Source organism: Melanotaenia boesemani, chromosome 21 (genome assembly GCF_017639745.1).
Source record: "Melanotaenia boesemani isolate fMelBoe1 chromosome 21, fMelBoe1.pri, whole genome shotgun sequence".
Lineage (NCBI taxonomy): Eukaryota > Metazoa > Chordata > Actinopteri > Atheriniformes > Melanotaeniidae > Melanotaenia > Melanotaenia boesemani.
Genome location: NC_055702.1, coordinates 10,582,440 through 10,608,308, shown reverse-complemented (window position 1 = coordinate 10,608,308; position 25,869 = coordinate 10,582,440). Strand labels below are relative to the sequence as shown.

At 38.5% G+C, this 25,869-nt stretch overlaps 2 protein-coding genes across 2 annotated transcripts in view; both read right to left on the bottom strand.

The window, feature by feature from the left end:
• The window catches only part of LOC121632515 (disintegrin and metalloproteinase domain-containing protein 12-like), a 93,801-nt gene extending 90,630 nt beyond the window's left edge, over nucleotides 1-3,171 (bottom strand). The window contains exon 1 of the mRNA XM_041974090.1: nucleotides 2,674-3,171. Coding sequence (XP_041830024.1) covers nucleotides 2,674-2,773 — 100 coding nt within the window. The 5' untranslated portion in view covers nucleotides 2,774-3,171. The remainder of the gene's footprint in view (nucleotides 1-2,673) is intronic.
• A 1,949-nt stretch (nucleotides 3,172-5,120) lies between these two features.
• On the bottom strand, nucleotides 5,121-25,005 carry c21h10orf90 (chromosome 21 C10orf90 homolog). The gene is made up of 11 exons (XM_041973100.1): nucleotides 24,904-25,005; nucleotides 24,040-24,788; nucleotides 21,897-21,960; nucleotides 19,901-19,992; nucleotides 16,031-17,372; nucleotides 11,606-11,758; nucleotides 11,252-11,337; nucleotides 10,673-10,835; nucleotides 9,908-9,971; nucleotides 8,053-8,143; nucleotides 5,121-6,449 (listed from the first exon to the last, which is right to left on the bottom strand). The coding sequence occupies exons 2-11, from the start codon at nucleotides 24,622-24,624 to the stop codon at nucleotides 6,411-6,413; spliced, it is 2,679 nt and encodes an 892-aa protein (XP_041829034.1). The 5' UTR covers nucleotides 24,625-24,788; nucleotides 24,904-25,005; the 3' UTR covers nucleotides 5,121-6,410.
• Between the last annotated feature and the right edge of the window lie 864 nt (nucleotides 25,006-25,869).

The following is a 25,869-nucleotide window of genomic DNA, read 5'->3' as shown; positions in this document are numbered from 1 at the left end:
ATAATATTGCGCAAAGCGCTAATGTGTCATTTTGAGACCATTCTCAACTAATATAATAATAATAATGCAAGTACACATTTTCAAAGATCAATAAACTAAATAAATAAAAGCGCCTTTTTCACATAAGCCGGGACGCCGGCCCAAAAGTAATGCAGCCCACTGGGAATCCTCCCAAACCTCTCGATTAGCCGGCATTGCTCTTAATGTGTATTTTGTCAAATACGCTAGTGTTAACCATTCCCGCTTCTTATCCGCCGATAGTAGTCGGAGGACACGGGGGAGATCCGTCCTCTCCAGGGCCGAAGTGGAGTTGGCTTCGGGGTTAACTCCCAATTACTCTCTTCTCTCGCCGCTCACGGCGTGGAGCACCATAAAAAAAGGAAACAGCGGTTGTGCTGAGAAACGGCTTTATTATAACGCACCGTTATTGTTTTTCCTGACTGTTCTGCCTAACCGCTCCGTCTCTTCTCTTCACACCTTTTCTTCTTCTGCTACTCTCGTTCCTCATAAGCTCTTCTTCTCCTCCCTCTGCGCTCACGCTCACTCTCACGCGCACTGAGCTGCTGGATCGCACACACAAAGTTAGACACATCGCACAACACTAGTATATAGGCTGACTCTATTTGCGTAATGTGCCTGCGGATTACAGGGGTTATTACGGTAGACCAGGAAGTGGGGGCTTTGTACTGACGTCGTAAGCTAGATGTGTGTGTTCTGCTTACATGTGGGGAGCAGCGAAATGATAAAAGAGGAGGTGCTTGCATCTATTATTTCTCCATTCGACTTATTTACATATTTCAGCATGAGAATCGGAGGTTTAGCGCGAGAGCGTGAGAAGCCACTTAAATGCGCAAGTCTCACGGCCATTGCGTGTTGGCAGCCCTGCAAAACAAATGCGGCTTACCGGCTCGTGCTGCAACATGCTGCAGTCAAGTATGACACCAGAGAGATCACTCCGCAACAAACCAGAGCGTTGAGTCGAAATACGCCATAGTGAAACCTATTGTCATACACAGTTTATGGTAAAGGGGGGACTAATAAAAATTATCGCGGCCGGCAAACTTATCGTGCTCTTATTTTCTTATCGTTCAATTAATTGACTTATTGCTTATCGCGACAGGCCTAGCTCTGAGATCAATCTTGGTCTTATTGGTAAGCTGCCTTTTATGTACCTCTTACCGAGGAATAAATTCTGTCCAGCCAAGCTAGCATAAAAGCCTGATCAGTAGAGTACTAAACCAACTGTCCTAGTGTAAGATTCATCTCCAACAAACTCTACATGTCATTTATAGTAAACATCGACCACATCATCTTGTTCAGTTGGGCTGGGCTGTGGTAGAGGAAGGCTGCTTTAAACTTCTTTGGGTACCGAAAAAGAATATCCTTTTGGTTATTGCAGAAATGTTCTCTCATCCATACAATTTGTGTGCTTTCATAAAATCCAGTCTGGTCCATCTTTGAACACCTGTTTCGACCACTGTTACATCAAGGAAAATTGGGAATAGACTGACTTGAAAAATTTTAAGATTTGTCAGAAATGTAACAAAAAATGCAGAAACTCAAGAGGGTCTGAAAACTTTCTGTAAGCACTTTTCTTTTTTGCTTTGAATGATTAAAGGATTATTGAAACTGTAACTGACAGAGTTTTTGTGGGTTTTAAGAAGCATACTGCTTCCTCCAATCCTTTGTCTCAATCAGCTCCAATGACCGTGATGCAGGTACGCATCCTGCCACTGCAGATCATCTCAGACTTTCTCAGCCACGCACACAAACAAAGTGGTTATGATGGTTTTCGGTGAGCCCGCACCCATGGGAGAGACACATCAAGGCGAAAGTCTGATGACGATGAACTGTTGATGAATAAATGAGCAACTTCCTTTTGCTTCCATCCCGGTTTAACACATTTGCCCTTGCTGGTAATTAATTCCCAGGATTCCTCAGCAAAGTTTGGGACTGCCAGTGTGTTTAGATATGAGTAGAGAGATATAAGTTTTCTTTGAGCTTCAAAAACGAAATGCAGACACTCACCACACTGCACATTCTTACTGAATCACTCCTTAAGGGAATTAAGTGCTTAAGGTGTCATGAGCATCAGCCTCAAGGGTTGCCATCACAAAAAAAAAAAAAAAAAAAAAAACGTGACACACGAGCAGATTCACATTTGAACGTTTCCCCAGAGCTCACAGCCAAGATTTTTCTTTTGAATTTGATGCTGACCAATATCATATGCACGTTAAAAAATTAAGAAATAAAATTCATATTATTAAGTTAGGCACCAAAACAGCCCACAAAAATTTATCTCTAAATGCAGCTTAAGTGTTTTTAAAGCCTTAAAATGTCTAAAATTATACCAGAGACTGCGACAGAAAGCTTCAGGCTCACATCACTTCTCTCTTTAAAGATACACAATAGGAATTATTTGATTTCCAGGAGTTTGTGTGGAGTTTGTGACTATGTCCAAACACGTGTTATAGATATAGTAATCTATAAGAATGGGAACATAAATTTGCTGAAACAAATGCAAAATATAAATAGATGAATTCTGACAAAAATGTTCTGATCACGTAAAAGCTTTGTGACAGTTACTCCAAATATGAGGAATGGGAATAATGCAATCCATATATGACATGGATTTAAAGATAATCATAAAAAGCATCGTCTCTGACCTCTTACCTTCAACAGAATGCACCTTGTCACACATCAGCAACGAGACTGTTAAAGCCTGAAGTGCTGTCAAAATCACAAACTTCAGACTGTGGCTCCCGGGGTTCATGGTGCTGAAGCGTAGACGGCAACTCTCTACTGCAGCGCAACCATCATACAATCACAGTCCGACAACAGCTGATGTGCAAGAGCCTCCCAAAAATAATGCAACTTCCTGAAATATGATCAAGTATGTGAGCGGAGCTTGTGGAAATCCCAGTGACAGCTGATTCAACTCCGCGCGCTTTCTCCATTCATAGACGTCCAGGTGTTTGAGAAAAAAAAATAAAAAGAAACGCATCGGGCAAAAAGTGAGACAATGCGGGAGTGAGGGGGAGGGGGGAGGTAAGAGACGAGCGACGAAAACATTGACAAATTCACATGCCGCTGCTGTCGCCCACTGGAATGACATCAATTCCAGGACAATTACTGGAGAGAACTGTTGTTTTATGAGTGGGGACCATGTGCTTCCAGAAGAAGCTCCGCGAGGTCCTAAAACCAGCTGAACCGCGCAGGCGCGTCAAGGCTGAAATGAGGAGGGCTCAACATCCGGTTTGTCATTCAAAAATAAGTTTGACGTTAAATCCTAGTTTCAAAGCAAAACTTTCATATATTTTGTCTTTTATGACTTTAAGATGAAAATATGTGGCTTATTCGCTCATCTATTGTCTAAAAAACTTTACAATAGAATTTTTTTTCTAGAGTTAGTTTTTTTACTTAAAATATACTTGTGATTTCTGCATGATGCATTTCTGTTTTTCATTTTTTCATGGTCAGAACAATCCTGATTTTTGAATTCTTGATTTTTTATTAACATTAACTACACACACACACACACACACACACACACACACATATATATATATATATATATATATATATATATATATATATATATATATATATATATATATATATATATATATATATAATATACTACACTCAAAAATACTACCAATAGATTAAAAAATAATAATAATAAATAATAAAATAAAAAAATTTATGATAATAAAAAAGGACATTCTCCATTCTGTGGTTTAAAATGTACTAAAAAATTAGGTTGGGTAAACTTGATTTTTTATTTTATTTTATTTATTTTTTTTGCTGTCTCTCCTCTGAGACTGAACATTTCATGTAGCCTACATGACTGAAAACCAGGTGTATTGAAAAGGCTACAGATTACAGTTAAACAGAAATCCTCCAACATTCAAATAAACTAAACGCCAACAGCTGCCTTAGAAAATGGGACGTGTTCTTTTTTTATTTTTATTTTGAAACAAATTAAGTGACTTACTTCCGCCTTCTTCTTTGTATCACTTAGCTATCTTTACCGATCAAGTTCAGTCATTAAGCGACAGAGTACACATCGAGAATCGTAAACCCTGGCATATGTTGTTAGAGATGGACTGTGTGCTGTTATCAAAGCTGAAAGAAAAAGCTAAGCCCCTTAAAGTTCTGTTACTTGTGTGCACTTTACTTTACTTTTAAACACAAATATTTAAAAGAAGGAGCAATAACATGTTTAAACTGTTAATGAGATCAACAAACATATTTTTAAGAAAGAGAAAGAAAAAGAAAGAGACTTTGGTTACATGGCAAATTTAAACACTGTGGCTAAGATTAACCAGAAAATGGAGCAGTTTGGAGACAGATACAGACATAAATTCACATACAAGCTGGTCCATGGGAGCTTATTATTCCTTATCAGGAGAAAGAGAGAGAGAAAAAAAAGCATACATACATGGCAGTTATGAAGGACTGCACTATGGTCCTACCATAGCAACCTATTTTTGTCTTCTGTTGAAATTTGAGAACAGTCTATCCTGCTATAACCCCGCACACCTCCATTCTACAACACTCCTTCTCTTAAAGAAGATATTTATGGAAGTGAATAAATGCTGCAGAGCATTTCTCTGCATGCTGATATAAGTAAAAACACAGTTTTCTTGAAGACAATATAAATTCCATCTTTATGGATGTTACACTGCACCTCTGTTATTACGTGGATGCAGTTTAATATACAAATATTCAGTTGTGTTTTTGCAGAGGATTGAAGTAAATTTGAATAGATGGCAGCCTTCAGCTATAATATATCAAAATAATTCCTTTTAAATAAAGCCTTGGAGAGAAAGTCAATAAAAGTGCATAGCTAAACCTGATAAATATGGTGCTCACACAGTAACTTGTCATTTTCAACAGAGCCATGCTTCTTAAGTGTTTATTATTACTTACTTTTTTATTAATATTATTATTATTATTATGAGCACATTAATACAGTGCTGTCCAAATACACTCACACATGCAAAGGTACTAACATGAAATGAGGTTTACAAAAATAGTCGTAAGCATCTTATTTTCTGCCTGCCATCAGCAGAAATTAAAATAAATGTAACAACTTGAATATGAAAGACTTCAAACTTAAATGCTAATGAGAAAAAAGCAATCACAAGTAATGAAAACAGCACTTGTTCCCTAGTCTATTATCCAAAAATAAATATTTACACATCTTTGTTAATTTACTCGGCTCTGGCATGTGGCTGAACATCATCCTCACTCTCAGCACATTAATTCTGGATCAAAACACACAAATCTAGATTTACAGCGGTGGGGGCTGAATCCATTATGGAACAAAGACGCGACAAAGGCTCCATTCAGGAGCACTGTCTATTAACACTGAGGAGAGGTCAAATTCCTCCATCCAAGAGCTAATAGCTGGCACTGAATGATGGCACTTCAGGCTTCTCTGGCTGCTTATTGGATGTATAATGAGGATGATGGTCGAAAACTGCCCTGGATGGGACTGTGAAGCATTATGAATGTCTAATAGCACTGATTGACATCACATGAGATCATGTGAAAGCGACTGCATGAGAAGTTACCCTGCATCCTATTACATGAACTACTCTAGAGGGAGAGAGACCATTTGCAATCAAATAAAAATGGAAAAATGGAAGGATCATACTGGTTTAGATGTCAGTGTGAGATTTGATGGAAATTACAATAGAAACATAAAACATGATTTCATACATTTGTCTTGGCAGCCTAATTGCACACAAAGGAATTGACCAAGTGAGAGACTACCTGTTCTCAGAATATGAATGAATGACAGTCTCTCAAAAGCACAGAGAGTCATTTCACAGCACTTCCAGTTGATTTGAGGACATTTCTGGAATCCATTAGGACTCCTCTACCCAAATGCATCTAACATTCAGTCCACTGCACACATTTTTATTCCATTTAACCTGCTACAAACCGTGTCTATTGAGCTGAAGAAAAGTGTTAATTTATCTTAGCTTTTTCTGCACATTAACAAAAATAGGAAGCTTTAATTTACCATCTTTTCTAGGAGGTTGAAAAAGATTAAAATTGATCTGAGAAAAATAAATAAAGATATTTTCTTTTAAAAATTGTGCATGAAAATGTGTATTTTTTATCCAGATGGGCAGAGGAGTCTTGGAGGTTCTGGAAAAATCTTTAAAATAGCAGTGTGCAATGTTAAGTGACCTCCTGGGTTTCTGAAGGATTGGCATGGATTTACCTCTAGAAAACAGATGTTAAAATGTATAACATGAATGTAATACACAAGAGAAAGAATGTGGAAGGCAAATAGTGCTATATTGTGAGCAATATTTCATTCATACAAGGAGAGCATGTTCCTCTTCCTTCCACAGGCTTTTCAATGTCTTCATCCTCACGTGGCTGGTTGTTTAATTGCTGCTCCTATGCAGGATCTGTGCCAACAGTTTCTGTAACAAGAAAACAAACAATAATATACTAAAACAGAATTATGTTTAAAGATGATTGTTCTGAAATACACAAAAGTCCCCTTGTTGTTCTGTGACCTGAGCAACCGTGCAACACTCAAATCCTCCTCAAATCTCAGATTCAAACTGCTGTCTCATTCAGGATGAGATACCTCTCATCCACACGGTTCAGATATCTAGCACCTCTTTTTAAAACCTGCTGGATCTTCTGGCATGGCCCCTCCAGCCTTCGTTATCAGCCACAGCAGCGGTGTGGGTGGAGCAGCTGTGTGTGGGCACCCACTCTGTTTGCAGCTCGGCTGAATGGTGGCACGGCTCTGTAGCTCTCTCTGCCACTGAAGGGCCTTTTGTTTCACGAGGAACACAGGCCTCATACACTTCACACAATGAGGCTGTTCACGCTTTCTCTTTATAATGAGAGACAGGGTGTGGGGTTCAGGGTGAGACCACAATTCCTATAGCAAATCAAATTTAAGTCTCTGGAAAGGTGGCAGTTATTGAATTGCAGAGTGTTAGACTAAAACTCACTTTCCATGCTGAAATGACTCTCAAAGGCACTTTTTTTATTATTGAATGATGCTTTCCCTTTCTAACTCCTGGCTTAGTGCAACAGATTTTAAGAGAAAAGAAAACTTTGGCAGCAGCGCCCTCTAGTGAGATAATAGAATAATTGCTTTGATTGCAACAGATTACATGTAACCAGAGCGGTGAAATATAAAACATTCCTGAATCCACACAATCATTATCATTATATAAATTTTGCTTTAGATTTATTTATGGTATCCATGGTTTTAATATTAACATAGAAAACTTGACTCAAACATGAACTCTCATTTCAGAAAGCAAAACATTTTTTTATGTAAATTTGGTGAAACCTGACTTGGATATATTAATTAGATTGGGCTGGGGCCACCTTGTTTATTTAAAGAGAGTAATAACAAATCATTTATGCGTCTCATCCTTCCTGTTGTTTCTTTGTTGCTGACATTTTGCATGACCATACTTTAAGCTTAACATCATTCATCCCCTTTCTAAGCTGGCCCTCTCCATTAACCTTAATGGAGTTGTTAGGACTCAAACTCATTTTCAGCAGCAAAATTACTCTGAAAGCAGAGAAAGCTTGCTTATTAGCACATAAACCTTTTTATGTTGACCATTACTGCCGCATGACGAGCCTGTAGAAGAAATGTGTGCTATTACTTGCTCAATTGCCTGTGGGTCATTTCCACAATTAATGTTCTGTTCAGCGTCTCACACAGGTGTTTGTGAGTCTGTCACAAGCTGTTGTACATTTACTGGCTTTGTTCAAAGACTTTTTTTTTTCTTAATAGTTGCATCCTTTCTGTGCACATATGGGACCACTATCACCACTGCAACAGACGATTCAACCTGCTCCCACACACAGCTTTGCTCTGTCTCTTACAGCTCTTTTCTGTATGTGTATCTTTGACTTATTTGGCATGCTTTTAGAAAGTGAAACTTCCAGCAGAATTATAAATAAAAGGATTTGGGTTTGACTGATATTTGGCAGCTGTTGTGTAAAAATTAACGCACTTATCTATAACAAGGAATGACAGGAAAATACCTTTTTGAAAAGCTCTACTCGCTGTCTGTTGCTTAAACACACCTCCCTTTTCTTCTCTTCATCATTTTTCCTCTTCACATCCATCAGTGGGCTGTAACAAAAAGTCATATTTTGTTTTTTTTTTACAATTATCAGTTGTTAAAAATGAAGTGTCAGCTACAGTTTGTCTAAATGCTGAACAACTGATTTACTTGAAGATGGTTAACCTTCAGACTGATCAGTGGGGAATCCGAAACATTTAAACCATTAATCCCAACTTTGAATATTTAGGACTTTCTGCTTGTCATGTAAACCTGAAAGCGACTTTGGGATGAGAGGCTGAATGTCCAGCATCCTTAAATCTAGTTGTAAACTACATTCTTCACAACCTGGTGATATCTGGTATTAAGAAAAATTGCATGGAGTACATTTTCAGTTAACAAACGAAAATATTTGCCAGCCAAGAATTTAGTCACGTGCAATAAATTAAAGTAACTTAATAGTTTAACTTAAAGTCTTAAGTCAGCCTTCATTTCTTTCTTCCTGTCTTTCAAGTAGCCCTTAAAAATTTAATCCATTTTCACTCATTTTCAGTTAATTATTGTTAGCGAGGACTCTTTGGTTGGTAACAAAGCCACCAAACAAGGAAATAAACAAAACATAAAAAGGTACCTAATTCAAGGACTTTAAGAGCCTTTTAAAGTACAAAAAAAACAGCCCATAAGCCATCTTGTACAAAATAATCAGACTGCCCTCTAAATACTCATTCTCTTCTTAGAGTTGCATTAATAAAATCTTAAAAACTCCACCAGAGCAATCTTCCTGAAGCAAGATTATTACACATGGCTGCAAATGTTTACAGAAACTACAGTTAAATAAGACCATGTTGCTAAACCTAGCCACATGAAGCATAAAAAAATCTGAGCTAGCTCTAGAGGATTGTCTATCCTTCATGTTAAAATAGGCTGCCTCATTTTCTGTTTCCACCTCACCATAAGAGGCAGACTTTTAAAAGCTTTTAAGGTGTACTGTAAATGAGAAAAAATCTTGATTATGAACCAGAGTTTTTGATGGCAGTAAAATAACTCATCTAATTTCATACTGTAGCATCAAGGTTTGGCAGCTGTATTAGATTCCATAGTAATCTAATAATTCCATTTCACTATACACAAACACACACACACACACATATATATATATATATATATACATACACACACACATATGTGTGTGTGTGTGTGTGTGTGTGTGTGTGTGTGTATGTGTGTGAAAATCCAAACAACTCCTGAAGACTATTTAAAGCAATAACAAGAAAGCTTATCTAAGAGGTTTCTGGTTGTGAAGAATAAAGGTACTTGCACTAAATAATGATATGTTTAGATTGTACAAACTGTTTTTGCCTTTTATACTGTGTTTCCATTTATGTTTGCTCATGTTTCAGTAAATCATTACACCTATTTCCCATTTTCCTTTAAAGACATTAGGGCTGGCTAAAGACTTTTGCACAGTACTTTTTAAAAAAAAATTCAAAATAGTGGGACACAGCTGCTCACTTTTCAATAACTATTTACTCTAAGAACAGCAATATATAGTTTATCATTGTACTGAGTAAAAATCCACACTCAGAAATATGTTTGCAGGAAGCAAATCAAGCAGGAAAATAAAGAAATGAGACATGGAAGCAATGAGAAACAAATCAGTTTAATTAGACAGAGGTCTTGAAAGATAAACAGGAGCAGCATATTTGGTATGGAGACGTCACTGATACAGGCTCAGGCTTAACATGCAAAAAGCCATGCATAAGATAAGGATGAGTCGGCCGACAGAGATGTAGCATCAGGCACTGTTTTGAGGTAGAGATGGAGATGGAACTCACTTCTTGGATCTGGACAGCATCTCTTTTCGAGAAATGGCTTTATCTCTGGGTCGGTAAAGGTTACCTGAAAAGACAAGCATGTACGCACACATTCACACACACAGGCAAGCACAGTGTAATTCAAGCTTTTCCTGGTTAGAAAAGGGCCCGAGACAAAGAAAATATTTAGATTTTCTGATGTCACCTTTCTCTGTTTAGGCATTTTCTGAAGTAAATAAAACTACAGTTTCAATGACTTCATCTGTCACCTTCCTGGCTGGTGTGGTTCTCCATTATGGCCAGTAGAGGGCAGAAAGAGCTATAAAATCTCTGAAAGAAGACTAGAAAGTCCTCATTGTTTTATTGTGGAGCCCCACACATCAAGTGCATGATTGCATTTAGAGGTCATTCATATCTATTGATGATTCCTTCCTTTTTAATTGAAAATGTGGTAGCATAGATAGTATACAGGATGTGCACTATGAATATATTTGGTCACTTGAGACATTTACATGATAAAATCAGGGTGAAACTGACATTTCAGAACATCACAGTAAAGATAAAGAAAGCTATCTGGTTACCTATCTGGAGATTTACTAAAAAAAAAAAAAAAAGAAACAAAAATCCTCCCTCAAAAACAACACCACCTGCCAACTACCCCCACTGCTCTCTCTTCTAAATCTGCATATACGTGATTAGTCCTGTGGCAAGCAGCCACTGCAGCTGCACAGGGACAATGGACAGTAGAGTGCTAAAGAGAGGTGAGGCTGGATGCTGGTGTGTTACCGTTCAAAGAGGTAAACCGGGTGCCCCTCTGCCTGAGCACTGCGCCTGCAGGTCGCTCCCTGGAACATGACCGCTCCCTCCTCTCCTGCACCTTTCGCTCCAGTTCTCGCACTCTTTCCTGGGAGCAAATGATGAAGTCTGGTCTGGACCTCTCCAACGCTTGCTACCATAACCAGAAACACATTGCTCTTCTTGAAAGAATATTCAAGCCTCAGCACTGATTTAAACACTCACAACTCTTAAACCTACTATGCGTGTCTCCTTTTCTTGACATAATTGTGGCTCCAAGTTGGAATTTCCCCAAATTTGATCTATTTTCTTTCAGTCTGTTATTATGAAATAAGTTACTTTTACCTCTTAAAGAGTACAGGAGACTGCTAACAACAGACACACACTAGCAACAAGGGGTTGTATATAGACATTGCTTGCTAAGCGTCACCCCAGCATAAACTAATATATTTGTACCCACTATATATATATATATATATATATATATATATATATATATATCTAGCATTCTAGCAGATAATGAAATGTCCATGTATCATTTCCTTGTTAGGAAATGACCTCTGAACTCACCTGAAGAGAAATAGTTTCCGCTGAACTTTGCTTGTGGAGCTGGACTTTGCTTTGCTCAGAAACAGGCTTTGTGTATTTGCTTTTATCTGTCACAGCAAAAATAAAAAAAAGGAGAAAATTAAATAGTTGTCTGAGTGCAATGCGCAATTCCTCAACAGCCCCCTAGGCCTGCCATGACATATCACTTGTTGGTATGAATCATACAAGCACTGCATGAGTGATGGAAAACTCAAAAACAACTAGCAAATTTTTCATCTAATCAAAATAAAAGTTAATTATTCTATAACATGAAAAATTCCAGTTACATATTGTATATCTTCTATTCATATGAGGATGAGATTTGTGTTATAATACCAGTATTTCCCTGAGGTGATGCAGCAGAGTCCTTCTCAGAATTGTCACTTGATGTTTTCTTCTTGCTGAGTTTTCTCTGAAGTTTGATATTTGCAATGATCGCAGCTACATTGTGGGCAAGCACCTCCTCTTGAGACTGATGGGAACAGGGATCTGAAAAATAAGAAGGCTTTGATGTAACTGAGGAGCAAGTAAAACAGGCTCATAGACTCCTACTGAGCTTTCATTCGGCTGCTTTGCACAACAGACCGATTTTAACACAATTTATTATCCTGCCTCATTTTGTGGTCGACTGTATCAAATTACGACACTGAATTCAAATTACGTTGCCTCTGGCCTTGTAATTAATTGAAGACACTCTTAATGAATGCGATTAAAGAATAATTAATAATTTCATGCAGAGAAAAGACACAGTGAATGATGGGAGAAAACTCTCTCTACATGTACTTGTTTCATCTGAATATGGAGTTTCTAAATGTGGAGTTAAAATATTTACTATTAAGGATTTGTTTTGCCTACAGAAGTCCTATGGACCATTTCAACCTAATTAAATAATAACAACTGGATCTTGAAGAGTTTAAGCTAATCCTGTCATTTTAATTCCAAACTTGAACCATATTTGTATTATCTATACCTAAGTTAGCATTTTTATGCCCTAACCCAAACACACTATAACTTCCAGCAAAGCAGAGAAGTGAAAAATTGTTGGACAATATTGGGACTCAAACATGATTCTCTCGAACGACAGTGTGTGGTGTACTATCACTTTCCACCTTCCTTTCACTGCTTCATTTTAAACTTTTTAAACCTCCTACAGTTGCACAATATCACACAAGTTATGAAAACACGTATGTATGTTGCAATTGGAAAGGAAAACATGAGAATTTTACTAGTCTTGAAAATGTAGTAATTTTACAATATTTGATAATGCCTGGAACATTTCAGCATGCGGTAATTTTGTAGCCCAGAAAGTGTCAGGATTTTTTTATTTTTTTTTGAGTCTTTAAGATAAACCTGCAACATTTAGCACTGTGGGCCTTAATCATTACTCAGATTTAGTCTGAGACTGCATTGACCTACAGCATTTACAATCCATAAACCATCCCCTTTAAGGTTGAGCTCTATTAGCCCTTGTAGAGGCTGAAAATATTACAGATATGTTCACCTACTGTACAATAAAATATAAAAATGTATACATAAAAAATATATAAATATTTTTAAAAACTTCATTTATTTCAGTAATTTAACTTAAAAAAGGTAAACTAATATATTATATAGACTCATTATAAGCAAAGTGAGATATTTCAAGCATTTATTTGTTATAACTTTGATGATTATGACTTACTGCTTATTAAACCCAAAAATCAAAAAACCTTAGAAAATTAGAATTGTGTGAAAAGGTTCAGTGTTGTAGCCCCTAAGTGCCACACTCTAATCAGCTAATTAACCCAAAATACTTACAAAGGACTCTTGAGCATTTAAATGGTCTCTCAGTCTGTTTCAGTAGAATTCACAATCATGGGGACGGTTGCTGACGTGACAGTTGTGCAGAAAACCATCACTGACACCCTCCACAAGGAGGAAAAGCCTCAAAAGGTAATTGCAGAAGAAGTTGGATGCTCTCAAAGTGCTGCATCAAAGCACATCAATAAAAAGTTGAGTGGAAGGGAAAAGTGTGGAAGAAAAAGGTGGAACAACCAGCAGGGATGATCACAGCCTGGAGAGGATCGTCAGGAAAAGGCCATTCAAAAATGTGGAGAAGCTTCACAAGGAGCGGACTGAGGCTGGAATTAGTGTTTCCTGGACATGGACTTCAAATGTCGTATTCCTCTTGTCAAGATGCTTCTGAACAAAACATGTCAGAAGCGTCTTACCTGGACTAAAGAAAAAATGAGTGGGTCTGTTGAGCAGTGGTCCAATGTGCTCTTTTCTGATGAGAGCAATTTTTGCATCTCATTTGGAAATCAAGGCCCCAGAGTCTGGAGGAAGAATGGAGAGGAAACAATCCTAGACACCTAAAGTGCAGCGTGAAGTTTCCACAGTCGGTGTTGATTTTGGAGTCATGTCATCTGCTGGTGTTGGTCCACTGGGCTTTATTAAGTCCAGAGTCAACGCAGCCGTCTACCAGGAGATTTTAGAGCATGTCACGCTTCCTTCAGCAGAAAAGCTTTTTGGTGATGCAGACTTTACTTTCCAGCAGGACTTGACACCTGCCCACACTGCCAAAAGAACCAAAACCTGGTTTTAATGACTAGTGTGCTTGATTGACTAGCAAACTCTCCTGACCTGACCCCCATAGAAAATCTATGGGGCATTGGCAAGGGAAAGATGAGACACATGAGACTTAGCAATGCAGAAGAGTTGAAGGCCGCTATTGAAACATCCTGGTCTTCCATTACACCCCAGCAGGGCCACAGGCTGATAACATCCATGCCACACTGCACCGAGGCAGCAAAGGGGCTCATATTAAGTACTGAGTCCTTATGCATGATTAGATGGTCAAAATGTCTGTATTCAAAACCCTTGATTTCATGTAATATTCTAATTTTCTGAGATGATATTTGGTTTTTTTAAGCTGTAAACCATAATCATCAAAATTATAATGAATAAATGCTTGAAATATCTCACTTTGCATGTAATGAGTCTATATAATATATTGGTTTCCCCTTGAATTACTGAAATAAATTAAGTTTTGCACAATATTCAAATTTTTTGAGTTTCGCCTGTCTATGGTGTTATCAATGTAGCGTTATCCTCTGTGAATTAGAAAGGAAAATTACAATCCGAGGATAGAAATTTCACATTTTTCATCTGTTTTACTCCTATATACTCTGGTGTAATTGTAAAATATTTTACACTGACTATATTCTCTGAGGTTCTGGGTGTCCCTAAGAACATGGTTATAAACACTATTGTTGTGGTACAAATCTTCATTTACTTTGGCTATGTCCTTTAAGGCATTTGTTCTGAAAATACGACGAGGGCTTAAAGGGTCAACCTATTAACATATTTGGTTTTAATGAGGTCGTTGGGAGATAATTAAGATAAACACAAGTCGTTGCAGTAGAACTGCACACAGTCATGTTGTAATTTAAGGTTTATATGCCCTTTGCAAATGTTTAGTCCTTGAGATGCCAATTAAAAAAATTGCACTACAGGAATTGAGATTATCAGAAACATGCATAATTTGGTTGGAATTTTTACTGTAGCAGGTTATCTCAGTCAAATAAACCTCATATCTGTTTTGGCTAAATTCTACCCATTCTCAACCCCACTAGGGGAAGAACTAACCTGGACCTTCCTGGTGGCTACAAAGCCCTCACATGTCTTTATTTTGGTCTATAAGATCATATTCCCCTGCTTCTTCTGCCAGTTTCTTGTCAGCTGGCAAAAAAAGGATCAAGCCATCGGTAAAAAATGTCAACCATGGACACATAAAGCTGGAGCAGCTCTGCAGGACTGTTTCGAATATGCATGCTGGCACAGCATCAATGAAACTGCCTGACTGAGGAGTGAGCAGAGCCCAAAGGATAGACAATACCCTCCCCATTCACAGCCTCTTCACCCTGCTGCTGTCTGGCAAACGATACAGAAGTATCTGCTGTCTTACCACCAGACTTCTGAGCAGTTTCTTTCCTCAAGCTGTGAGAGTACTATGTTCATCCTCCACTCTCGAGTAAAGGTTTTGACCCTCTGACTTTGATTGTTCATAATAATAATCACTAAATTAAATCTTGAAACATAAGCTGCAGACGTGCTTTGGGTGAATAGAAATTACTCTATGACTGAGATGCATATTTATTAACCCTAAAGTAAATAGATATAGCCTTATAACCCTGGATTTTGGACTCCGGATGGCCAGTGAGTTCCCCAAATGTGAGTTTGCAAACAGAGTTTCTTCTCCACATCCTAATTAATGCAGAGGATCACACAGATGTGATTGATGTTTTGCAGGGTTTAAAGCCACACTCTATAGCTTGCCATAATACTTTATTTTTTATCATGTTTAGCAGCTTGTGACTTTTCCTCCTTCCTCGTGCTGCATGTGAAAAAGGGGGCTACAATAAATTATGCATGCAAAGAGATGTGTGGGAAAATGAAAGAAGGTGAAAATGAGAGAACATGACTAGGTGACGATGGAGGCCTTTGCACATATTACACTGGGTATTTGCACAGATATCTTGTGTCAATTGCACATGGCAATGGCACAAGGGAATTTTCCTATAATGATTGTCTGTCAATAAGAAATCACAGCTGAGAGATGGCATCAGACCTGAAACTGTGTGCTAACTGTGAGCTAGAATGCATGACTGGCACAAAGGAAGTGCATATTTAGACACTGCAATCCTTTGAAAACAGAGATCAGAGACAGAGGAAGCCTGTATGCTGACAAGAAGATTGTCAGCGAGGGACAGGGAAACCTACCCGGGGCCTTGATGAGAGTTAGACTGGGAGATGCTCTCCTCATTCCATCCACTGATGGTGGTAATTTCTTCTGTTCATCTCTGGTTTGTTTAAGGGTGTCTACCATTAGCTGACCTGCTTCTTTCACTGCTTTTTCAGGGCTGATGAAACTGCTGTTGGAGTTCACAAGGCTGATATTGGTCTCTCGTGGAAGCTCGAAGCTCCATTTCCTGGCAGCTGTTTGAGCAACATTGTCCTCGCTGGGCTCAGCGTATCCAATCAAATTGCCATAGCAGCTCAGAGGTCTCTGTGGTCTGTCCGATGTCTGTCCAACAGCCTTTGGAGAAACCTCTTGGGAAATGGGTGCTGCTATAACAGGAGAGCTGCTGACAAAAAGATTCAGAGTAGATTTGTGCAGTGTGCTATGCTTATCTGCATTTGAAGTAAATGTTTTTGGTGTGATAGCTGAATGTGGCATAGAGTTCAGATAGTGATATGAAGGTGTTGCATTGTTTTCTGAATGGTTTCCCTGACTCCATGTGCTGTTTTCCTTATATGCTCCTTCGGTGTAGCTGTGTCTGTACTCTGGATGCCTGGACCCTAACTTGGAGGGGCTGTAGCTTTCCTTATGCTCTGTCACTTTGATGATGGTAGCCTTTCTTCTTCGGACGACTGTGTCCAAAGCATGGCTATCTGGTGGTGTCTCTGCCCTGCTTTTACTTGTGCTTGGGCTGGGACTGGATATCACCCTTTTCTCTGTAACTTTAATTATAGTTGCCTTCCTTTGCACTGTTACCTGTCGTTTGGAGTTTGCGTCCATGGGCTGGTTGTCTAGAGGAGGAGAAGCAGACTTGCTGGACTGGGAAGAAGTGTTAGATCCAGGTAAACTGGCAGATCTGCTCACTTTTCTGGAGGAGATTGTGATAGAGGAGAAGCCAGCTTTGTTCTGAGGGATGAGCGTAGTCACAGCTGAACTTGCCTGAAGGTGTAGTGACTCTGTATTGTTGTTGGTCTTATATAAAGGGGCTGTTGCCTTTATAGGCTGAACGCTGCTTGTCCTGTGCAAAGGAGTGTGTGGCTTGTATGGGTCTGTGACATATGCCTCTTGCAGTAGAGTGGGATGAATACTGGGATCAGCAGAAGTTGTGCGCTGCAGAGGTGAATGCTTGACAGGCTGTGTGCTTGTTGTTTTCATCAGCGGGGACTTCCTGTTGGGATATGAGTTGGTCCCTGTGGGAAGCTCATTGAACTTATTGCCTCCAGGGAAAGCTGACACCCTGTTGGTCGTCCAGCCTCTCCTTAGAGCTTGCCAACCAACAGGTCCATCCCCCTCATTAACAGAAGAGCTCAGTTGTTCTGGCACCTACAGCATGGGGCAAAAGAGATTCTATGTGATAAAGTGCCTTAATTATACTTGAAAATCCTGCTGTTTTTGCTAACATCTCATGCTAGATGTTTTGCAATCAATCAACACAGTAAACAGATGCGGTATTTTAATTTTGGTAATTTGAGCTGCTGCTTTAAAGAGGCAAAAACAAAATTTGGAGCTGATCCTAACTTGATTTGGAATGATATCAACAATATGACATCTCTCTAATACTGCATTTCAACCGCAGGTCAGCTGTCTTGTCTTTCTGCAGGGCTTTGCTGTTTGTTCTTCAGTCAGATGACTCTCCCCATGCTTGACACACTGACTGCCCCAGTAGCAGTGGAGGCAGCAGCAGGCAAAGCCAGCACACAGCGTGACCTATCCCTCACAGAATAACAATGAGATTCTATTCGCAACAAAAACGGAGTGGCAAAAAGGAAAGATCCTGATCCTCAGGCTTTAGGATTCTAATGGTGTTTATGGAGCATGGATAACACTGAAATGTCCTTGTGTCCCAGTTGGTTTATGATACAACACATCTCCCTGACCGCTCACAAATAACTTTTAACATGGTTTTACTTTTACCATTTTTATTTATTTAATGTGCCATGAAGGCTGCATATTAGTAGGCTCATCATCTACATCATAAAACCTGGAAGTAGTGTTTGTGTATTAAGTACTGCAGGGCAAAGTAGCTGAAGTTGGAATTGGAAACACTATGCAGTTAAAAAAAAGATGGGTACACTGGCATTCCTTCAGTCAAGCCAAGTTTAAAAATCACTAGTGATCTGCTTTTTCCCCCCAAACATATGTTATCAAATTGATTTTAATTGAAACTGGTTGCAAGAGTCACATTCAACAGTGAAGCTGCATAACAGGAAAATAAGTCATATCTCATCAACAGCTTCATGCACAACACACAAAAGTTGGTGCATGGACTCAGCATCCTTCACTGACAGTTGCATCATTTGACTACAATAGACTTAAAACTTTATTATGTATGTTGCAAAAGTACAGACTTACTCTATTTCTATATTTTATATATAGAAATTTTAGCATGTTTGCTTTGTTCCTTTGTTGTTAGCATAACCTCTATTTGAACTAGATACAGGACTGGAGTGGTTGTAAACTGGATAAATGAAGCATCTGTTGATTACTTACTTTCCTGTAGCTTTTATTACTAACAAGAGAACAACTGTAGTTTTTTATTGTGAAAATAGAGACATTAAAATCCTTATTTCCTGTACTAATGCACCAGATTACAAAAACATTGGCTAAACAAATTTGTTTCTATGGTTACATTGTGAAAGGGCCGTGCAGCAGGTGCAAAAGCTAAACACACAGCAAGAAAGTGACTGTGTTATTACTCACATGTCTCAAGAGGCCAAAATAAAGACCAAATTTGATCTAAAATGGAACAGACTAATGTTTCACACAAACCACTCCCTCTCTTAAGTCATCTTGTATTTGTCCTCCATCTACTCTTTTGTCTTCTTTAGGCTATCTTCTTCCATTTATACTTCCTGTCTCCTCCTATATATATATATATATATATTTTTTTTTTTTTTTCTCAAGTACACAAATATAAAACAAATGTGATTTATCCAGCAATACACAAATAAATGGATCCTATAGATGCCCCTGGAATAACTAAACACATACTGGGTGAAATGAAACCAGTCAGTTTAATTTGTTTTGAACAACATTGGGTCACACACCTCAGTTATCTATTTATCCATACATTTAAAAATATTCAGTTTTAACTATCAGTTAAAAGAAATTAAACATATTAATTTTATTCTCCATCATATCTATTACAAAAATTTTCTGTCTTTTTATGTCTTTTAAAAGGTTGCAATTTTATATTATTTTATTTTATTTTATTTTATTTTATTTTATTTTATTTTATTTTATTTTATTTTATTTTATTTCTTTAATGGCACACCATTCCAAGAGTCATGTAGCCCACCAGGAATCCTCCCAAACGTCTTGATTAGCTACTCTGGCATTGACAGGATAAAGCATATTTGGAAAAATTAATGACTAAACTTTAACTCCTCATCATTTTGATTTTTTTTAACCCTTTGACAGCTCTATGGGTGCTCTAGCCTTTCAAAAGGTAGCTTGTATAATAAATTACACTTATTTAATTGATGAGATAAATTAAAAAGAAAAGGTTTCAATATGAGGATTGAAGGTAAGTGATAAGAAGCTCAATAAATCAAATAATAATAAAAACATTATATTCCTTATTTCCTCTTTGTTTGAAGGTAAGATGAACTTAGTGTTAATACATAGTAAAATGCAATGGCTTGTGTCCTATCAAGCCAGCACTAAAAAATTACATCTCCTGCATTAGGGATTGAAAATACTGGGTTCAGTGAGCATAACACTGGGATTACAAGACATAGATTTTGATGCACTTGTCGACAATCACAGATCCACTGATCTTATTATCCAATGTTTGTAATGTTGTTCTCAGGCTCACAAAGTGTTCATTGTTAAAAACAATTATTAGTTACCTCTTTGATAACAGGAGAGCGTTGATCAGGTATCTGCCACGTCTTCACACCCAAGGTACTTGGACTGGTATGACTTCTCTCTACCTCTCCGTCTATGTATCAAGGCAAAACAAATGCATTTCTTACAAGACAAGTTCTCTCTATCGGTCTTTAACCAAACATACACATACAACGATAGTCACACAACGATAGGAAATGTTGACACTGTCAACAGTTTACTTTGGCACAGAAAAGTGAGTCTAGCACCACCATAGCGTCACTTTTCAGCTTCATCAGGAGACGTAGCAACTGGATTGGTCTGCCACTCAGCCCTTACTGATACTCTATTGCCACTATGTCTGCTTGCTTGGCTGCATTTCCACCTGCTGCTGTTACCATAGCGACAGGCTCTCACTTTGGGATAACCCTTGAGTGCTGTGAGGATAATCCACAGTGCGTTCCGTTTTAAGGGAGAAAATGAGAGACAAGGTGAAAATTGAACCACTTTGCAAGCCTGATTACAGCTAGAAAACAGCCAAAAAAAAGTTTTTTGAGAGCTTTGGTAAGTGACCCTGGCCCTATTGATACTTTGATCCACATGGAGCCATCACTGTGTGTCTCATTTCATTCACTTTAAAGGGTTCCTCACTACCTTTGCCTCCCTTTCCTACTAAAGAGCTTATATTGCTGCCTTCATATGCCAAGCTGATATAACAGTTCTCTGAATTCACAGACTCAGAGGAGAATAAAGACACAAGGCTCTATTAAAATTACCCTCTGAAACCCATACCCTTCAATTATTTTGTCACTGCCGTAAGTTTTATCTAAATAGTATGTGTGAACAGGGTGAAAGATAAAGCACAAGTTAAAATTTTATTGTCATTTTCTAATTAACATCAGGGCAGTGTATGTTTGCCAAATGTGACTTTAATGGAGGCAGAGGGCTGTAAGTCTCTGCAATAAGACCTTGAGTTCGATTAAAATTACCTTAGCAAAGGTTGACGGCAAGAACCAGAAAAATATAAACAAGCTGCAGCGCAACTTATTCAGTACTTGTTGATATAATTGTTGTAAGAATTTAATTTGGCTTCAGTTATAGAGCTGCAGATTTACATGTACTGACAGCTGAGGAAAAGCAACAAGCATCTAAATAAATTAGACAGAGAGTTTTCCTTCATGATCTTCAGCTTCCACCAACTCATTGCTCCTATTTCAGTCATCACTGATGCATAAACCGGCTATTGCATATTATGATTCTTATTCACAGTGACACAAGTTGGAACATGAATATGCCCGTTTGACTGAAAACAAAGATACAGATGCTGCGGATACCATTCTGACATGTTTGAACTTATTATCATGTCACTTCAGTCTGACTCTGCATGTGTAGCTTTTAACTAGCAATGTGCACGGTTTTAGTGAGGTTAATGACTTTAAAAACAGCTACACTGTCTATCAAACTTACTTACTGCCATACAGATAGATAGCTTTGGTTTCTGTAAGCAGCCTGAGCCTTGCTAGGATAATCTATGCGTAAACAAGGACAAGGTTGAAAGATCAAGCTTCAGATCAAATCCAGAGAGTGTGGAGCTGCCATGTTAAAGATTAACAGGCCTCCTTCCTCAATCAGTCTACATCTTCCCTTATCTTTTTGCTTCTTCCCTCCATCCCCACCCTACCACTTTTTTTGTCAGCTTTTCAGGCCTAATAGTACCCATTTCCTTTCTCTGCTATGCTGCCAAAAACTATGACAAAGCAGGACCAGCTGTATGTGAAAAAGACTTTGTTTTGGGAAATGTTGTTTGAATGTGAAGAATTTGTGAGAGGACATGGATTACACTGTTGCGCGTAGCTGACTGGAAGCTCATAAACTGTGTGGCAAGTAGGCCCTGAAGTGAGTTCTGTTCCCCCTCTGCTGGTGCCATATTCATTATTACACAGATCAAAATTCAAAATTGGTCAAATCAGAAACAAAACAAGTATTTGTGCAACAATAAACTGCAAACTGCATACATACCCTGATCCCAGGGTGTTGCTTGATGCCTCTGGAATGCTGGAGTTATGGGTTGTTTCAGTTTTATCTGTGAAGAAAAAGAAGAAAACAAATGACTTAAAAGAAAAGTAGCTTTAGGCTGTGTTAACATGACCTGATCCAAAAAAGTTTGCCATTTATTTTTCTGTTCAAAAATGTTGCCATCAGTTAAATGAGTCTGGCATTTTTTGAAAAACCTTTATATTCAAGTAAGATTATCTTAATGGTGTTAAGAAGTTAAGCAACATTATGATGTTACTGGGTGGAAGAAAGCTGATTTCTCTTCTTTTTTTTTCTTGAGTGAGAAGTCACAAGGGAAGGGATGTGCTTTGTGCATCAATTCAGACAAATCTCTGGTACAGCACAGCAACTTATTGATTTTGAGCCAAATTATCAGTTCACTGGTTAATACAGTGTTCCCATTGAATTATCTTTGTACATTGACTTGCATCCTCTCTGGGCACAAGGCTCAATCTCTGCCTGTACAGCTCCAAATTAGTCGTAAACCTTTCAAGAATGCATGGAGTTCCTGCAGAGTAAGCTGTTTTCAAAGGATGCCGGAGCTCTGCCTTCTCCCTGGGTAACAGAGACTTGACTACAAATGGCTCTCTGTGGCACTCTGTGTGTTACTCTGTCTTGCCAGGCACAGAGCACCATCACCTCCATTACACAACACTTAACTTCAGACTTGCAGAGCTTACAACTGCCTCACTAACATGTAAGAATCACAATCACACAAACTGTGGGGATGTCACTTACAAATCCAGGTTAAATCAGCTCAAAGTCTTTGCAAAGGCCTGAAAAGAAACACAAATTGCTACTTTTCTTTGAAAACAGTCTCCATTTCTCCAGGATAGTTGCAAGGGGGCTCAAATAACCAATTAACCAGGTTGCTTATAATGATAATAAATAATTATTTTAAGACCACTTTTTTTCTTTTTAACAATCTTACAAATTACTTCAAGAATTGATAAATTAGTCAGGTTCTATTTATGTTCACAAGAACACAATAAAGCGTGACAAATGTATCAAAGAGGACAATTGTAATGGGGGATCTGAAGGTCACAAGAGCTCCATATGATGGCGGTTCTTATGGAAAAAGGCTTAATCTCTTTTTTCACAAACTACTATCTGAGAATAGTTAGCAAGTATCCATCTGCGGATCTCAATGGTCAGTAGACCACATACCAGGATACAAAGTCTGGGATGTGCTAGCTTTAACTGCGAACAGTAAGATTTTAAAATCAACACTAAATCTAACAAGTAGTCAGTGGAGGGAGGTAAGCTTAGCAGTGACTTCATCGACATAATATAATAACGTACAGAAGCTATCCATTGCTTAGCTTATAACTAGAGTGCACAAGCGGGCAAAGGACTGAGCCCCGTGACATGCTACACATCAGCTGAATCATCGAGGAGGTTATTCAGAGTCACTGAAAATATTCTCTTTGAGAGATATGAGCATAATAAGCAAGAGATGAATCCTTAATTCCAACCCAGGACTCTAAATCGTCCAAGAAGGTGTGATTGCATACAGCACTCAAATCTAAAAGAACTGAAATCAAACAGTCGTGTGTGCTGTAACTTTCACAGATCTCTTATGTTGCTTAAAACATCTATATCAGTCTTTATTTTAATTTTTAATTTTTTTTACAAATTCATAGGTTTATTTTGTGGTCTTTTAGAAGAGCATTAAATTGCAATTTTAACATAAAACCCATTTTTTTGTCATGCTGGTCATTGCTTCAGCACCTCTTGTCTGATAAACTCCTGCCCTTTTAAAGCAGCCCTTCTAGGTTGCATTGATTAGATGGCTGATTGGTCAAAAATGACAGAGAGCAGTTGCTCATAATTTGTTAGAGGTCTGTTAAACTAGCCCCTTGACAGGTGTTATGCAAATATGTGTCATAGTGATTCCATTAAAAGGAAAAAAGTCAGCACTAATAAGCTTTCAGATAGTTTAGGAGCAGTGTCTTTTGTGGGAAATAAAATAACTTGATGTGGGTGCTGCGTTTGTAACTCTGCAGATGTTTTACACTCACAAAAAGCTATACAACTTCCTAAAAGTCAGTAAACACTCAAAAAATATAAAATGATCTTAGTCAAAGTTAGGTCTTGTGTGTCTTACTTGGCCAGCAGAGTGGTCCAAAACCGGGTTTTGGCTACTAGCATCCGCCACCATCATCACTCTTCTCTGAACTGGCAGCCATCCAATCTTCACTGGAGTGAGATAACTGAGTTGAGCTTGTTCTTTTCTTGGGGCCTGCAAGATATAAGCTCTCTCCCAACTTTCTCTGCGCTCTGGAGGGAAAAACAGCCCGGTTTGGAGGGACTCCTGGCTGTCATGTGAACTCTCGCAAAGGCTTGAACTCCCACATGAAGACGAGTCCCTGCTAAATGAGGGAAAGCCCATTTGTCTCCAAGCATGTCTGCTCGGCTCTTTGTCAAGGACAGGCATGGATGCAGTCCGATCACTGAAAGATGGATCACGAACTGAGGCTCTGACTTTGCTCTGCATTGTCCGTAGGTGCTCCAGCCAGTGTTCCAGCTGGTCTCCTTCAATGGCACTCTGAGGCCGAGGTGCACGTCTGGGCTGAGAGGCACCAGGTGAAAGATCCCCCTCTGACATCAAACTCTCCCAGTGGGACTCATCTCCTGATCTCCTCCATCCTGGAGCTCCTCTTCGCTGTGCAGCTGGCCTGCGGAGAGTCATCTCCTCGGATCTCAGGTAACCACTCAAAGGTCTCAAGTTTCAGCAGATGACAAAGCCCATTTACAGCAAAGGTATTAATTGGACATACTACGATGAGTCATTCCAGAAATCCTTAGCAAGAAATTGTAAGATAGAATAAAAATGGAGGTCTTCTTTGTACAGATCTGTTTTGAGAAAGTGTCAGACAGAGTTCAGGATGAGAATTGGATACGAATTGTTATTGATCATAAAACACACCACAATTTCCTGCTTTTACAACATTGTGTAGCCGATACTTACCAGTTACTGACAAACCATTATTTTTCTCGACTCCAGCTTTCCTCAGCATAGTACTTTGGAATTAAACACTCTCTGTCTTGATATAAAGTAGGTGCTGGTGGGTACTGTCTCCAGTCAGGCATGTAGCAATGAGAGGGACGCTTTGGCAAACAAAAGAGTTACTGAGCACAACAGCTGAGCATCCAATGCTGAGAGGAAGAGAGAATGAGAAAAGGGCAGGCTAAAAAAGAAAAGAAAAAAACCCACACTTGCTTTGCTACATGTAACAAGACCATTTAAACAAAGACCGCTATTAACATTTAGCATTCAATTACTAAACCACCTCATTCTCAGTTTATGCAAGTGCAAAGTTTAAAACAGCGGCTCAAACTTCCTGACATTCAGGCGTCCTTACAAATGAAGGAGCATCACTAATGAGCAGATTATCCATGTTATTCCATGACTCACTTAGTGTGTTGGAAATCTTTTCTGTTGAATTCCCCCGTTTCTTCTCCTCCCTGTGATCCCGTGGTTGGTGGCTGATGATGAGCGTTGCTATCCTCAAGCCTCTATGCGAACCGTGTGACTTTTGCAAGACAGTTTTAAAATGGACCAGTGTCCTCTTGGATAACTATCTGTGACCCACATGATGTCCCACGATGCATGAGTGAAAAATATTTACAAGACAAAGAAATTTGCTTCAAGCTGGAAGGAAGATTTCTACTGCAGATTTTATCTAAAGCCAGCTGAACACAGATCTGTAAACGTCTTTAAAAAAATATTAAAGGCCTATTACATAAAAATATTATATTATGATATTTAATGAATGTCAATGTTTCTCTTTGGACTTGCAGTCTCCTTATGCCTTTCAAAGCAACTTATCATCAGTTGGAGAAATGACATTTTCTGAATATGTCTTTTAAACATAAAGATAAAACATACTGTAGATATTTGCCATGACCTCTTTTTTTTTTTTTTTTTTTTTTA